Raw genomic sequence first — 17,698 nt, forward strand, 5'->3', positions numbered from 1 at the left:
CCAACACATCTTCCTTCCTAACAAGTATCTCCTCTAGCTTACCAGTCCGTTTCATACTCTCCTCTTCAACAATACGGTTCCTCTCATTTGTAAATACTGAAGAAAAGTACTCATTCAAGACCTCTCCTATCTCTTCCGACTCAATACACAGTCTCCCACTACTGCCCTTGATCGGACCTACCCTCGTTCTCGTCATTCTCACGTTTCTCACAGTTTTCCTTTCAGTTTTAAACTTAGAATTAAACATATACCCAAATGGTGCACACAACATTCAGGAATTGGAATTTAACAAGCTTCAATAGTCACTTAACCAGCTAAATAACATTCAAAATACAAGATACTATTAACAAGAAAACCTTACAATTTACTGTCGTAACAAACAGATGAAGGAATATAGCAAAAAAAAACTAATGAAGCTTCTGTTAATTTGGTTTTGCTGCCATAACTAATCATAAAATGACATGCTTATCACTTTAAGTTATTTAAGGAAGAATGTCCTGTGCTTTCCCCTTCTGCACAGTCAATATTCAATAATGTGCCACTATCATAAAATTCTGCTAGACAAGTTGCATAGTAAATACCAAGATATAGCACCGCTGTCATTGGATATTTGTTTAAGATGGCAAATCCTGAATTCAAACCACTAATGCGTTTTTCATTTTGGAAATAATTGCAACTGATGTTTTCTTTCTCTAGATTCAAAGGCACCAGGGTTCATAATGACACATTTAATGAGGTCAATTGACTCAACAGAACGGAGATTGAGATTGTTACTTTTAGATTTGTTAAGGCTAAGTTCCATCTTAAGCAATTAACATAAGATTTCAATGACTTGAAAAGCAATTGAAAACTAGTTGAAACTATTTGACTGTTTATCACTGAAGTGTTTGTACTACGAGATGTTATTATACCCACATATTTGGTAATGGTCATACATATGACAAATAAATACAGCTCAGAATATAAAACTACAGAATTTATGGATATTACAAGTAAAAAATACAATGAAACCAACAATCCACATTAGTAATTGATTGATTTATATATACCTATTTTTGTTATAAACTGTAAATAGATTACAAGTATTTAGAAACATTGTAGTAATTAAGTATACTGCAGTACAAAATAGTACAAATAATGTCATCAAAATACTAATTAAGATGATAGATGTAATTCTAAGGGTTGTGGTCCATCAACCTTGATAAGATACATTTACAGAGGGAAGGATGGAGTGACTAATGATAGTGTGTGTGAAGCAGCAGATAGAAGAAGGGGCCACTTACCTTTGCAGAGCACAGGACATCATTGGCCTTCTTTCTGCACTGCTATCTGTCCTTTTGCACAAATGGAGATAGCACTGACCTATGTTGCTGTCACTGCCTGGGACGTCAAGGTCTACTGAGATGGTCAGCAGGAAAGAGGCATCCTTGTTTACCAGTTCATTCAGAATAGAACAGCTTACTTCAAGGAAGTGTACTAACAACTGAACAACCAGGAACACTACAGGTAACTACTAGCTGATCCGACCAAAGAGCACATCTGTGAATTAAGCACATTGATCAGGACTTTTGATCCAGTCCTTCAGAGTTCCCTATGCACCTCATCCCACGTACTCCTCACAGTGGCAACTTCTACTGCTTTTGAAGATACACAAAGCCAACACACCATCATATCAGGCAATGGGAACTGTTTAAGAACCTCTCTGGCTATGTCGAAAGCATCTTGAAACCCATTGTACAAGGGATCCCCAGGTTCTGTCGCGACACTACAGATTTCTTACAGAAACTTAGCACCCACTGAGCAGTCGAACCAGGAACATTCCTCATCACAACGGACATTTCAGCACTCAACACCAGCATCCCCACAATGATGGCATTATGGCAACAGCCTCATTACTCAACACCAACAACTGCCAAACTCCAAGCACCATCCTACAACTCATCAGCTTTATCCACGACCACAGCGTTTTCACTTTTGACAACAAATTCTTCATCCAGACACATGGAACAGCCATGAGGAGCAAATTTGCAACCCAGTATGCCAAGATCTTCATGCACACGTACGAACAAGACTTCTCTCCGCAGGACTTCCAACCAACACGATACACCAGGTATACTGACGACATTTTCTTCCTCTGGACCCATGGCAAGGAGTCAGTGAAACAACTACTCAGTGATATCAATGAGTTTCATCCCATCATCAAACTCACCATGGACTACTCTTTAGTTTCTGTCTCATTCTTGGACACGTGCATCTCCACCAAGGATGGGCACCTCAGCACCTCACTCTACCACAAACCCACGGATAACCTCATGATGCTACACTTCTCCAGCTCAAAACATATTAAAACAGCCATTCCATGTGGATAAGCCCTATGCCTACACAGGATCTGTTCCAATGACAAGAAACATGATGGGCACTTGGAAGTATTCAAGGATGCCCTCATAAGAGCAGGGTACGATGCTCAACTCATTGACCACCAGTTCCAAAGTGCCACAATGACCGCAAGAAACCATAATGACCTCCTCAGGAAACAGACACGTGCTGCAACCAACAGGATACCCTTCATTGTCCTGTACTTCCCAGGAGCCAAGAAACTACGCCATGTTCTTTGTAATCTGCAACACATTATCAATGAGGATGAGCACCTCACCAAGACCTTCCACATGCCTCCACTTCTTGCTTTTAAACAACCACCAAACCTCAAACAGATCATTGTTCGTAGCAAACTGCCCGACTTTCAGGACAACACCATACAACCCTTGTCATGGTAGATGCTGCAAGATGTGTCAGAGTGTGGACATAGATACCACCATTACAGGTGGGGACACCACCCACCATGTGCGCGGCAGGTATTCGTGTGACTTGGCCAACATTGTCTATCTCATATGCTGCAGGCAAGGATGCCCTGTGACATGGTACATTGGTGACACCGAGCAGAGGCTACGGAAACAGATGAATACTGCCCGACTTTCAGGACAACACCATACAACCCTTGTCATGATAGATGCTGCAAGATGTGTCAGAGTGTGGACATAGATACCACCATTACAGGTGGGGACACCACCCACCATGTGCGCGGCAGGTATTCGTGTGACTTGGCCAACATTGTCTATCTCATATGCTGCAGGCAAGGATGCCCTGTGACATGGTACATTGGTGACACTGAGCAAAGGCTACGGAAACAGATGAATAGGCACTGCACAACAATGAACAGATAGGAGTATTCCCTCCCAATCGGAGAACACTTCAGCGGTCTGGGATATTCGGGTGACTGTCCTCCAAGGTGGACTTCGGACAGACAACAATGCAAAGTGGCTAAGCCGAGGCTGATAGCCAAGTTCGGTACCCATGGGGATGGCCTCAACCGGGACCTTGGGTTCATGGTACACCAGAGGTGACCCCACTGCAGTACACACACTCTCTCTCTCTCTCTCTCACTCACTCACTCTCACTCTCACTCTCTCACACACACACACACAGTTTGTTCAGTGAATTTGTACTTGCAGAAATATATTTTATTTTGCTCAAAAACATGTAAGATTTTGTAAATCTCTGTTTTAGAAATAGAATCAGTCTAAATATTGGGGCATAGACAGCCTCACACAGGGCACCTCACACCTTCAATCTGAGAGGACATGGCACCTATTGTTAAAGTTCACTTGAGAATGTAACTTTTAAAAAAAATTCTGGGGTTTACATATGAAAGAACTTAAACCAACATGATCATTCTAAAAGCTGAGAGACTTAACAAACAATTCAGGTCTTTTTCAATACATAATTTCAGTTGTATCACACTGTAAACTTCTGCTTTAAATTCTGTCTTATGATCTTTTACTCCACAACCACCTGATGAAGGAGCAGCACTCCAAAAGCTAATGATTCCAAATAAATCTGTTGGACCATAACCTAGTGTTGTGCGATTTTTAATTTTGTACACTCCAGTCTAACAACAGCACCACCAAATCTTATCTATCAGTGTCAACTTTCTCCACAAAGCTGGAAGCTAGCTTACACTGCTTGCGTGCCATCTATTGAAATTTTACATGTGACTGGCCAGAGGCTAAGGCAATGCTTCTGTCTTGCAGCATCTGATTTGGTACAGTATATAGCTAGCCTTTGTGGCGCTAAAGCCTTGGATGCCAAATTAACAAATTCCATTAACAGAGAGAATGTCCATCACACCCAATACACGATTCATCAAACAACCCATTGGAACACCTTGTGACAAAAAATTATGAGTTTCAAAATCCATTATTGTACAATAATTCACCCTGGGCTGTGATAGATATGATGCAGTGAAACTCACTTGCTTTAATTCTTGAACTTCAACTGGTGAAATTCCAGTCTGTGTTCTATTTTGGAAAACAGAATTTTACAACATGGTTCTGTTAATTATATTACTAGGTATTAGATTTCTCTTGAAACGTTCATGATCCCTAACAGGATCGTAAGAATTACAACCTGTCAACAATTAGAAGGAGGTAAGATCAGCTGGAATTTGTCCCATGTCATGCTGTGATCATGGCAGTATTGTCAAGGTCTTGGCTGAGGAAGGCCCAAAGTTTCCTGAAGGAGTCAGCAGATGAATCCTTGCTTCTCCAGCCCACAGAAAGCAAATCAGAACAACTATTTCCAAATTACCTCATGGGGTCAATGCTGGCCCCAAATCACATCACTATGGGTTGGTATGAAAACTGCTGCCGGGGCTGAAGATTTATACGTTTAAAAGCATGTAGCAGCTTCCAGCTGTTCAAGAAAGCAGGTAGTAATGAGAACCTGTCAGCTCGGGAAGGGCTTCAGCGCTGGGACTCTCATAATTTGACAGTTTTAAATGCGCAGTACATCTCATGTTTCATGAAAAGGAAGAATTGCCTGAAGAACATTAGAATCAGCCATGCAATCCTGCTGTTGCTGAACACACCTCGCTCTAATAAACATCCAACTTTCTAGTTTAGACGCAGGCAGAAGGATAAAAATAACACTGCAGTTAGGGAATGGTCCAAGTAACTGACAATTTTCTAGATTCAGAAATGTGTGCTTCATTTTAGGCTAGTAAAGAATCCTTCTTGTGATTGTCCATCATTCCCAGCAGGTGATGTTCTATTTGGATTGAAACACCACACCAAGACGTTCAACTAGTCAGTCTTGGAAAGCATTAATATAAAGCTGGACAGAAATCCTAAATACCATTCAGCAGAGACATTCTTAAGAAGTATAAATGCCAAGAACAGATAGAAGGATATAGTTAATGGACAGTACTGTTGGCAAGCTTAACGATTTTGTCTGGCATTCATTGGCAATGAAGAGATCATCAGTTAGACAGATACTTGGCTCAAATTGGTTAACTGGATAAAAATGGAAAGTGTGTGCTCTGTTAAAATCATATAAGTTGCTTACAGTTATCAAAAGTCCATTGAAACACTGAAAATCCTTTATTCATTACTGTTATACATTGTATGAGGCAATTCAAAGAACAAATTGAAACTTGACCCAAAACCTATTCTGGCATTGCTGACTTCAATTGAATAAGTTGATTTTAAAACCACATTTACTTCTCCGGTTTTGTCATCAGTAGCACAGTCTCTGATGTCAAAGTAAGCATGATTGCCAGTATTCCAATGTTATTGTGATGTTCAGCCCACTATAGCAGATTACTGCTACCCAGCAACAAGCAGCGAAGCACCTAATCAGAACCTTGTCCAGAAAACAGGATTATCCTTAAAATTTTAATCAGTTATGGAAAACAAATAAAAGATTTGTGGGTGTGTATATACAATGTTTTATATTTATATATATATATATATATGGAATAAATAACTTGTTTAATTATCAATTCAGAAATGAAAAACATACTTCTATTATGTTAAAACATACAGTGTTTGATAGAGCAGAAAAGATTGTCAGTAAACAAATAGGAAACTGAAAAACACTTGGTCAAAGCTTCATCTTGCACTTCACTGTGTGAAATTCTGGTTGTCACACGAGAGAAAGGATGTGATTGGATTGGAGGAGATTTACCAGGAGATTGCCTGGAATGAAGTATTTTAGCTATGAAGAGAGACTGGAGAGGTTCAGGTTGTTTTAACTGCTGCAGAGAAGGGTGAGGAGGGGACATGAAAGAAGTATATAAGTTATGACAGACATAGATAGGATGGATAAAAAGCAGCTGTCCCTCCTTAGTTAAAGGATCAATAACAAGTAGCTGTAACTGCAGTTATTAAAGGTGAAGAGCAGGACTTTACAGGGGATTTGAGGAAAATATTTTTCATCCAGAGGCTGGTGGAATCTGGAATGCACTGCAGGACAGGACAGGAGAGGAGAGGTGTGAAACCTCACAACTTTTAAAAAGTACTTGGATGAGCACTTGAGATATCATAATATTCAGGGTTATTGGCTAGGTGCTGGAAATTGGGATTAGTAGCACAGACTCGATGGGCCAAAGAGCCTCCTGTGTGCTGTATGACTCTATGACAAAAAAAGCTACCACTAACCTGTGTTTGTGCACTTTGCTAGTAATACCAAAACTCCTTTCATCGCAACAGTGACACAGAAGTTTCATTAACAAAACTACTTTTTTTTTAATATGTACTTAGATACCTATGGATACTTGAAGCATTGGCATGGTAGATGAAAGAAAGGGTCATGAGTGGAAGTAGGCACTAAGGTGGCATTGGGGTATATGGAGTCATGGGAATGGGTGGAAGAAGATAGATGGACAGTGTGTATGAGAGGCTGTGTGGGTAGAGGGCATTAGATTTAATACTGGCAAGACATAGGGAGTCGAGGAATTCCTGATGAAGGACTCTTGCCCGAAACATCAATTCTCTTGCTCCTCGGATGCTGCCTGACCTGCTGTGCTTTTCCAGCAGCTCACTCTCAACTCTGATCTCCAGCATCTGCATCCTCACTTTCTCCTAGGACAGTAAGAGGTGTGAGGGAAAATATTTTATATTTCTCCCACTTTAGTCGAGATAACATATACTTTGGGAGCGGAAAGCCAACCTTTGGGATTTTGAAAAGGCACATTTGTGTTTAAAATGTGCATAAAACTTTTGGCACTTGCCGAAGCTGTCAAAAAATGTCCAATGTTGAGTAAAAAAAGCGAAAGACATTTAAGAGTACCTGTTGACATAAAATATTATAGAAATTACATTGCATGACAGATTCCAAAACCATTACCTTCAGATTGGGTAGTCTACCAAGTGAGTATTTTATTAGGAAGATGTAACTTGTAATAGAAAGGAAATGTTGTTTACATAAGGGGTTCAAGCTTTTCAGTGGATACAATGAGAATGTTTTTTAGGAAATAGATTATCAATAGACTGATAACTATTTTATATTAGTGTGCCTTCAGCGATAGTGAGTGAGTTGGCATGGGGAAGAAAAGGCAAAGAGTGATAGTTATGAATTGGCACAGAGGTTGTAAATAACCATGGTGATGTTGATTGAATATGGGGTATGAGGAACCATGGTGGATTAACATGGAGGTATTAGGAAATATTAAAGATGGATTGATGTGCATAGGTTGCCAAAAGACATACAAAGAGTAATGGGGAATATGTCTATGGTTCATGATGGTACATCACTTTTAACAGTCATGAGAAGTGGGTATGGGGCAGATGATGGCATAAGCGGGGCATGGGTAGTAAGAAGTTGAGAGTGTAAGACAAATATGAAAACAATGCAGGAGACCGTAGTCGGCCATTCGCCCATCCCTTCTTGGCAGCCAACTGTCTCATCCACACTTCCTGGATCATCCATATAGACACTCAATCTTGTGCACACCTCTTGACCAAGCACTGGAAATATGGGAGGCTATTTTAAGAGGTTATGTTCACAAAGGTGTGATTTCTCCTGAATCACATCATGGGAATATAACTAAGGACCACAAAATTCTTAGACTAGATATCGCAAAAATGTTTCCCCTAGCTGGAAAATCTGTAAAGCAGGGTCAAAGTCTCAGAATAGAGAGTTGGCCATTTAGGATTGAAATGAGGAAAATTTTCTGTAGCCAAATAGCTGGGAATCTTTGGAATTCCGTCTCTGCACAGACTTGTGAATATCCAGTGGTTGAGAGTATGAAGGTATACCAGGAGCATGAGGAAAGATGGGAGTTGAAGTTAAAGACCAGCTATAATTTTGTTGAACAGTGGATCAGACCAAAGGTGCAAAATGACCAATTCAACATTATTTTTCTTCCATTCTTATGTTTGTCAGTGATCCACATACCTTTGCCAATTGCCTAAACACCCACCTTCCCTGAAATCAGATCAGTAACTGCCATGCCCTATCCATGATCTGAATCCCTTTCTCCACCACAATCCCGATAATCAATTTAGTCATAGCCATTTCACCCTGGCTTTTGCTTGGAACCTGCAGTCAGCCATTCTTCATACTGGTTGGCTGCAATTAGGAAACAAACTTTTTACTAAAAAAAATCAGATCCTCCCATTAAATTCAGCAGCCTCCTTACAAATTCTATACTTCCACATTTCCTAACTGCTAAACAAACCACCATTACACCCTTATTATCAGCATCTAATTCATTTTGGTTTAAATATGACTGAATTCCCAAAATCCAAGGAAAGGCAGGCAGGAAATTCCTGACCATGTCTGTCTATTTAAGAGAATCTCCTGGCTGTTTCAGAGAGAATCTTGCTTTTCCAAATGAAATACAAACGAGAAATAGAAATGACACGTAAAATGGGTAACGTTCCAACACTCCAACCAAGACACAAACTGAACAGAATACAATGGAGAATTTAGACTAATTATGTGAAATGAATTAAAATAGAATGTGAAAGAGAGAAAAACATGACGTATAATAAAGTGATGCATAAATTTGTATCATGACATTTGATTAGCGTTTTATTAAATTATTGGTCAGGGCTGTACATATCTTAGAGACATTAGAGACAGTTTTCATGGGGAAAGGACAACTTAGTGTCAGCTTCTTTAAGGGGAGATCCGCACACAGGTCATATTCCAGAGAATACAGGTGAGAACTTCAAAAGAGTAGCTTGCAAAGGAATGTGCATCCAAATGCACAAAACAAATTGCTTGATGCATTGGCAGTTTTGCAAAAATGTTTGTACTTACTACGATGGAGCATGGAGGAAGCCAGAAGAAACTTTATAGAGAACCGTAATGGAACTTGAGCCAACATTTCCATCATTGAAGTGGTGGTCAACATTGGGGACCCAACCATCATGTAGCATCTGACAGTTGATGTTGAAGGTTTCTTTGTGTCACAAGCAGCAGTCAACCAACAGCCAAATGCCCCAACAGAAATTACCATGCAAGGTTGGATTGCTGGCAAAATGACTGTGGATTAATGCATTCAAAAGGCCTTGCAGAGTATTTGTCCTCCAAAAGATGACAAAAATTGCTGTGTTTCTGCCCTGGGGTAGTGACAGTGGCTCCATGGAGCAGAAAACTTTTTTGCTATTTCAAAATAATAGCATCTATCTTCCTACCCTTGCATCCTGGCATTGCCTTTATTGTTGCTTGGCAGCCACCCAGCCCAGACTGCTGCTATCTGTATGAAGATGCTACAGACTAGAGCCTAGCTTCCCAGGGTCCCCTATTGTCGAAGCCCCAAGATAGGGACCAAGGGAATGCACACTGATGGTGAGTTGACGATTGTATTCAATGTGGCATGATGTAATTATAAATTCAATTGGCTGAGATGGAAGCTGTGATGGTGAAAGACAGAAGAAGAGTAAGATGTAGGACTGAAAATCAAGGTTATAGTTATTGAGATGATAGTCAAATTAGTTTTTCATAGACAGCTCAAGCAAAAAGTAACCCTTTAGGATGTCTGCTTGCTACCTTCCTTCCTCTTCCTACTCCTGCTTCACAACTGCAGGTAGTACGGATTATACTTCATCAGTGTTGGATTCACTGCTTTTCGTCATTTATATAAATGATTTAGATGTGAACATAGGAGGTATAGTTAGTCAGTTTGAGGTTGGGCCAATGGACTGAAGAGTGGCGGACGGAGTTTAATTTAGATAAATGTGAGGTGCTGCATTTTGGAAAGGTAAATCAGTGCAGAACTTACACACTCAATGGTAAGGTCCTGGGGAGTGTTGCTGAACAAAAAGACCTTGGAGTGCAGGTTAATAGCTCCTTGAAAGTGAAGTCCCAGGTAGACAGGATAGTGAAGAAGGCATTTGGTATGCTTTCCTTTATTGGTTAGAGCATTGAGTATAGGAGTTGGGAGGTCATGTTGCGGCTGTACAGGTCATTGGTTAAGCCACTTCTGGAATACTGTGTTCAATTCTGGTCTCCCTGCCATAGGAAGGATGTTGTGAAACTTGAGAGCGGTTCAGAAAAGATTTACAAGGATGTTGCCAGAGTTGGAGGGTTTGAGCGAGAAGGAGAGGCTGAACAGGTTGGGGCTATTTTACCTGGGTGTCAGAGGCTGAGGGTTGATGTTATAGAGGTTTATAAAATCATGACGGCCATGGATAAAGTGAATAGTCAAGGTCTTTTCCCTGGTTTTGGGAAATCCAAGGAATAGCTGAGAGTAGAAATATTTAAAAGGGGCAGCTTTTTCATGCAGAGGGTTGTTCAAGTATGGAATGAGCTCCCAGAGGAAATGGTGGACAAACAGGAGGCTGGAAGAAGGCGGCAAGCCAGGCAGCATCAGGAGATGGAGAAGTCGACATTTCAGGAGTGACCTTCTTCAGGACTGGGGATGGGTGTAAGAGGAGCTGCAGATAAAAGGAGTGATGGGGGCAGGGCGGTGAAGTGGGGATAGGTGAAGACAGGTCGAGAGTACAAGCTGGTTGGTCGTTGGAAGTGGTGAAGGCTGGTACAGTTACAACATCTAAAAGGCATCTGAATGGGTATACGAATAGTAAGGGTTTAGAGGGACATGGCCAAAAGCTGGCAAATGGGACTAGATTAATTAAACATATTTGTTTGGCATGGACAAGTTGGACCGAAGGGTTTGTTTCCATGCTGTACAGCTCTATGGTTCTATCACTCTATGATGGCAAGACTTTGCAGCATGCAAAAGATCAGTTCAAATCTTGATACCTTTTCTGCCTTGCACTCTGCTGCTCATCTAGTACAGCACAATGCAGGACTGTTTCAGTGCAGTAGTGGTCTGTAACATGGTTTCTATTATATATTTTCTATGCAAGTATGCAAGGGTTGTGCATAATAATCATGAAACATTTTGCTCGGATAGTGACGTTCTCACTCAGTCGTCAGTCTGGCTTGCCATTTAGGCTTAAATTCAGGTGGCACAGAGAACCGCTAGCGAGTGAAGGCTGGAATTCTCAGTTTTAATCTGCAATTTGCTACCAATTCAATTTAAAAGTGGGGCAAAGAATTTTTTGGTTCTGGTTTAGCTGGGGTTAACATTATAAAGCAATGTCCATGCTGTCATTGGCTTGTTGTAAAAGTGCAAGGTCTATAATATTAGCAAAAGCATGTGCTTGAACTACCTGCTTTTCTCTGACAAGACAGAGTGAATTGTAATTAGCTGTCTCTGAGAAACAAGCTTTAGTAATTATCACAATAGTGGACATTATGATTTTATAAAGATGTAAATCAAACAAAGGTAACATACTACATCAGCCTGTGCAAACAATCCATTGTTGAGCTGACACATTTAGTGAACCTTGTAGCTTAGGTAAGCATTTAAATTTAGACAATCTAGGGAAGCTGGTATATATAAAGTGTCAAAATACCATTATGAAGAATCTTTGCCTTGAATTTATAGCAGGTTATTCTTTTGTTTTATTTTTCTATGTTTATTTGAACAAGATTAAGAGGTGTGAAGTCAGATAAAGTTTTTGAGACAGAACCTACTAGTGGCAGTGTCTGATTGATTGCTTTATAGGGTTGCAATAATTGCAATATCTTTTTCAATGGGGAATTTTGAATGGGTGACTTTTCATGAGCATTTGAAAACTTCTCATTGTTACATGACTCATCTGTTCTATACATAGTCAAAACAGATTGAGAGAGCATGGGAGGTCTGAGTGGATAGCTGGGTGAGGGCTTTAAGGTCTTTAAGTAAAGTGTGTCAATGTCCTAGGGAACAGAGACCAGCATTAGGTAGCTCAATGTGTACAAGATTCTGGGTTGTCTCCAAACTGCTTCCGTCATTGGCAAAATCCAACTAGACATTGCACCAAACATAATCAGAAAATACTAGAGAAATTCAGCATGTCTGGCAGCATGGTGAAGAGAGAAATGGCAATAGTGTACGCCTCTGAAGTGACTACATTTTTAGAAGCGGTCTATAGAAGAGTCATACAAGACTCAAAAATGTAACTCTGTTTCTTTCTCTTCTCAGATACTGTCAGACTTGCTGAATTTCTCGAGCACTTCTTATTTGTATTTCAGATTTGAAGCATCTGCAGTAACTTGCTTTTATTTGATTCTGTCCCTGTGTCCCTGGGATGAAAATAGTGCACACAGCAACTATTCATTGGGTGTGGTCTTTTGAAATGGTAAATTTCCAAACATAAGCTTTTGTCTTGTTCATGAAAATCAAAGTCATTACAGAAGCACAGACTCATTATTAGTCCCTGAGGTTCAGGTTTGTGCTTAGAGGACTGTGGTGATATTCTTCTGCTAGAAGCACTTCTCCCACTCCTTCCTCTCCCTGTTCTTGCTCTTTGTAGCCTCTGTTTATCTTCAAATTATGGATGGAATGTTGACCAGTGCACCCATGGCAGAGATCAAATGGCCTGTACAGAAATACTTGAAGTCAGCATAATGTCCTTAATCTGCCTTATCATCCTCTGAAAACTTCTACAACCTGAAGGAACTATGGAAATAAGGGAACACATAAATAAATATCACTGCCAGAATTAATCAAACAAAACTAACCTTAAATTCATTGATGATCCCATTTAACAGGACAGATAAAAGCTCCTTCCTTCTTCATAACACATATTCAGTTGGGTGAGGACATTGGCTGGAGCGTTGAGCTTCAAAATGGCAACACTGGCATCAAATCAGTATCGCCTCTTTATTAGGGTCAGGAACTGCCTATTCTAGATACTTCTGAAGGAAATTTGTCATGTACCTGTTAATTGCATCATCAATATCATTGTGTGCATGTGTGTGTGAGCATGTGTGCAAGTTTGCGTGTGCATGTATGACAGTATTTGTAGTACTCATAGGACAGGTACTACAAAGATCAATATTGCATCCTTAACCCTCCTTGTGAAAGAATGTCCTTTGCAGCTATAAAAATGAAAGTGAAAGTTCGGGGTGTGTACAGAGTACAAGGAACAGCGAATTACTGATTGCAGTTTGGAGAATGCTTAAATTGAGAAATACCATTGTATTAATTGATATGGAGTAGCATTTCATCTTTCACTAGAACAATTGCATTAAGTGCGGTTTGTAGAAAAAAATGGAAAGGAGAAATTAATCAATCAACAGTTAAAAACAAAGGCTGTGAAATTTCTGGGGCTCAAAATTGTGGAAAGCCTGGTTTCTGAAGGTGGGGTGGGGTGAAACTGGTTCCACCATAATCCTGTTCAATTTGATTTATCATGGGTGTATTTATGTAAAAGAAACATTTTGAGGACAGTTTCAAAACTTTGTTAGGGAAGTCCTGGAAAATATCCCTGAATTAGTCAAGTGTCATTTCAAGCAACCAAACCATTCTAGGTTTAGTAAAGATCCCAAAGCTTTCCTATCATACTGTAATCAAGTTCACAACAGATTAAGTTAATAATCTCCAAGAACACAATTGTTGCTTTAGTAGTAAACGTTTATCTGCGATTCAGTTGGTAGCACCCACACCTTTGAGTCATTAGATTTTGGGATGAAGTCCCATTCCAGGTTTTCAGCAGAAAGTTAAGGCTGTCATTTTGGTGTAGTACAGAAGGAGTATTCATTGCTGGAGGTGCCATTGAAAAAATGAGATGTTAAACTCATTTTCTTGCTTGTGTGAGTGCAAAGGAATACACTAATTTGAAGAAGAGCAGAGCAGTTATCCCTAGTGCTCTGACCAACACTTACCAATAATCAACATCATAAAAACAAATCAGATGATGTTGTCATCAGGATAATTCTGTTTGTGGGAATTTATTTTGCACATATTTGCAGCTATGTTTCCTGCAATAATCACTACACAAAGGAAAGTACTTCAATAGCTGTACAACTCCTTGAGATGTCTGGTTTCATTTCTGTAATCCAAAAGGACCTGAGAACACAGCAAGCAGGACAAATACAGGCATTTTAGGGTAAACATTGCTAAAGAACACTGACATATATCTGTCTCTTCTCAGAGTAAAGCTGGACTCACCTTCAGGATTTCTGATTCAGACTCAGGTTTTCAACTAGTTGGATGAGAATTCAGCTCTGTCACATTTATACTAATGGAACAGACTCATAAAAACTTCAGGGCCAAGACTTCAAAAATAACAGAAATGTATCATTAACATAAAAAGCCTAAAGTATTCAAAAGCATGAATTTTACTTACAACTGCTCCAGCATCATAAGCCCTTTAAATGCCAGCTTATCAATTGTACGAATGCTGTTCTTGTACAGATAGCTGAAAGAAATCAGGAATTAAACTATAAAAACACTAGTACAAAACAAATTATTTTCAATATTCAATATTTGTCAATACCCCTGTGCCAGATCATCTCTCATAGTTATCAAGTATAATACCATTCATCTGTCCCTTTCCCATTCTCTATGAAATATTTTCCTCAAATATCTTGATTGAATAATTCTTTTTGTTCTCAACATCTCCATTCTGACTCTTTATTTCATGCATAAATCCATATTTATTCTATGCTCTGTGCAATATATAGCAAGTAATAACTATGTGTGATGGGTTCACTATATATTTTATAGTAACTGTCAGTCATCAGTATCTCTGCTTTGTCAATCTTATTCTGCACTGGATTATAGTTTTTATTGATGCATGGAGACCAAAAGGAAACTTTGCTTATCTGGAATTTAGTGTGAATGAGGTCAAGGATAGCAAAGAAGTGCCTTTGTCACCAAATTTCTTGTAGAGGGCACGAGTTAAGTTGCAGGGCAACCAGAGGGAAGCAGACTTGATGAAGACTGACAGTTGGAAACTCTAGCAAATACTTCATAGCAGGAATACAATTTGGGGAGCTGATCAGATGTTAGCCTATCTGGTGAAAAATAAAGTCCATGCTACATATTGCCATTCCTTCATAATTGAATCAAAAGTCACGACTTCCTTAGCAAACACTTGTGGAAGCAGAACAAGTACTGCAACCAATTAGGTATACGTATGGTGCTAAATTGCTAAAAAGATTCTTGGAAAGTATATTGCAAAGTTTGGTCCAACAAAATGGAAAAAGCTTATGTAGGTGATTGCTGCTGAGACTCAGAATTAATAGATACAAAAATGAGCATAAAGAAGAATGTCATTACTTGCAGCAAATTCTGTGTCAAGGGAGATGGCTATGTTTGCAAACCCCTTGCGCTGTCAGAAGAAAGACGATAACATAAGCCGATAACATAAGTGGAGCAAGAATATTTTCAGGTGAAAAGCAGGTCAATTAATGGAATCACGTACTCAAGAAATGTCCTTTGAAGTATCCTATGGCACCAGCAAAGTCACTTGGCAGGAGTCATATTAAATTCCTATCTCCTATAATTCTAGTACATTAAATTTTCAGAACATGATCCCAATTATCATCATTCATCCTACGAATATTAATTGTAGCTGCAGGTACACTTTGATAATCCATAGAATTTATACCAAATGACAACTCCAGAGGAACCCTGAAGAATCCATCTAGGGAATGTCTGACAAAGTAAAATATTAATTCTGGGACCAATGATTCTTACACTTTCAAGGCTTATCTGCAAGAAGCAGTAACTACGTTTGAATCATAGAGTTAATTTGCTTGTGAACAACTGGATGTCAGACCACAACATATGCTTTAAAAAGTAACATAATTTGTTGGAAAAAGGCAAATGTAACTTCTTCATTCAAAAATGGTGAAGGACAAAAAGCATTAAAGCCAAGGTCACTTGGCTTAATACTTATCATAAGATATTAGAAGTAATTATTGAATTCATTATGGCAGGGCATTTAGAATAGTTCAAGATAATCAGACAGAGTCAACATGAAAAGGGAAATTAGAAAAAAACCCCAAAGAACTGCACTTGCTGGAAAGCAGAAAGAAAAAACAGAAATTTCTGGGAAAACTCAGTAGGTTAACAAAGAAGGATCACTGAACCTGAAACATTAACTACGCTTTCTCTCCACATGCTGCCAAACACAGAAAGTCATGTTTAAGCATTTGTTGAGTTTTTTTGAAGAAGCAACATATACTGTGGATAAAGGGGAACTGTGAATGTACTAAACACAGATTTCCAGAAGAATCTAATAAGACACGACATTAATTATGTAGAAAATAAAAGATTCTGATGTAGGGGTGACATATTGACCTGGATAGATTGGATAACTACTGGAACCAGAGAACAAACATAAGTGAGACATTTTCTGATTGGCAAGATTTAACAAATGGTGTGCCCTAGGGATTAGTGCTAAGGTATCAATTTTTTTTACAATTTACATTAATGATTTGAATAAGGACAGAAAATAAGATTGCTAAATTTGTGGTAGACAAGATGATAGTTAGGTCAGCAAATTGTAAGGAGGACCTAAGGAAGTTCAAAAGTAAGACAGTGGCAAAGATTTAGAAAATGGACTGTCAGTCATCAGAAAGGTTAAAATTGATAAGGAGATGACATTGGATAAGCTGTAGGTAATTACATTTGACAAAGCATCAAAACCCATGGGATGCCACCAAGGATTTTTAAAGAAATGACAGTCAAAATCACAGAAGGACTGGCGATTATCTTTGTCTTTTCTAAACTCATTGGTGATGCCAGAGGACTGGAGAATTGTAAATATGACATCTCTGCTCAAAAAAGGTTCAAGGACAAAAGTTCAAGGGCAGCAAGGTGGCACAGTAGTTACTAGTGTTACCTTATACCACCATGGACACACATTACCTAGCCTTGGGTAACTGTGTGAAGTTTGCATGTTCTCCCCATGTCTGTGTGGGTTTCCGTTGGGTGCTCTGGTTACCTCTGGGTACTTCAGTTTCCTCAGGGAAGGCAGATGAACTCAGGGCATGGTTAGGAACATGGGACTGGGATATCATAGCAATTACTGAAACATGGCTCAGGGATGGGCAGGACTGGCAGCTGAATGTTCCAGGATACAAATGCTACAGGAAGGATAGAAAGGGAGGCAAAAGAGGAGGGGGAGTGGCATTTTTGATAAGGGATAGCATTACAGCTGTGCTAAGGGAGGACATTCCCAGAAATACATCCAGGAAAGCTATTTGGGTGGAACTGAGAAATAAGAAAGGGGTGACCACCTTATTGGGATTGTATTATAGACCCCCCAATAGTCATAGGGAAATTGAGAAGCAAACTTGTAAGGAGATCTCAGCTATCTGTAAGAATAATAGGGTCGTTATGGTATGGGATTTTAACTTTCCAAATATCGACTGGGACTGTCATAGTGTTAAAGGTTTAGATGGAGAGGAATTTCTTAAGTGTGTACAAGACAATTTTCTGATTCAGTATGTGGATGTACCTACTAGAGAAGGTGCAAAACTTGACCTACTCTTGGGAAATAAGGCAGGGCAGGTGACTGAAGTGTCAGTGGGGGAGCACTTTGGGGCCAGCAACCATAATTCTATT

The 17,698-nt window shown here is 39.5% G+C and overlaps 1 protein-coding gene across 2 annotated transcripts in view; it reads right to left on the minus strand.

Annotated features, from left to right (window-relative positions):
* LOC122549088 (peroxidasin homolog) overlaps positions 1-17,698 on the minus strand; it is a 573,433-nt gene that overhangs the window by 271,133 nt on the left and 284,602 nt on the right. For both annotated transcript variants that reach the window (XM_043688313.1, XM_043688312.1), the window contains exon 4: positions 14,469-14,540. In XM_043688313.1, the coding sequence (XP_043544248.1) occupies positions 14,469-14,540 (72 nt within the window). The remainder of the gene's footprint in view (positions 1-14,468; positions 14,541-17,698) is intronic.

Source organism: Chiloscyllium plagiosum, chromosome 4 (assembly GCF_004010195.1).
Source record: "Chiloscyllium plagiosum isolate BGI_BamShark_2017 chromosome 4, ASM401019v2, whole genome shotgun sequence".
NCBI lineage: Eukaryota > Metazoa > Chordata > Chondrichthyes > Orectolobiformes > Hemiscylliidae > Chiloscyllium > Chiloscyllium plagiosum.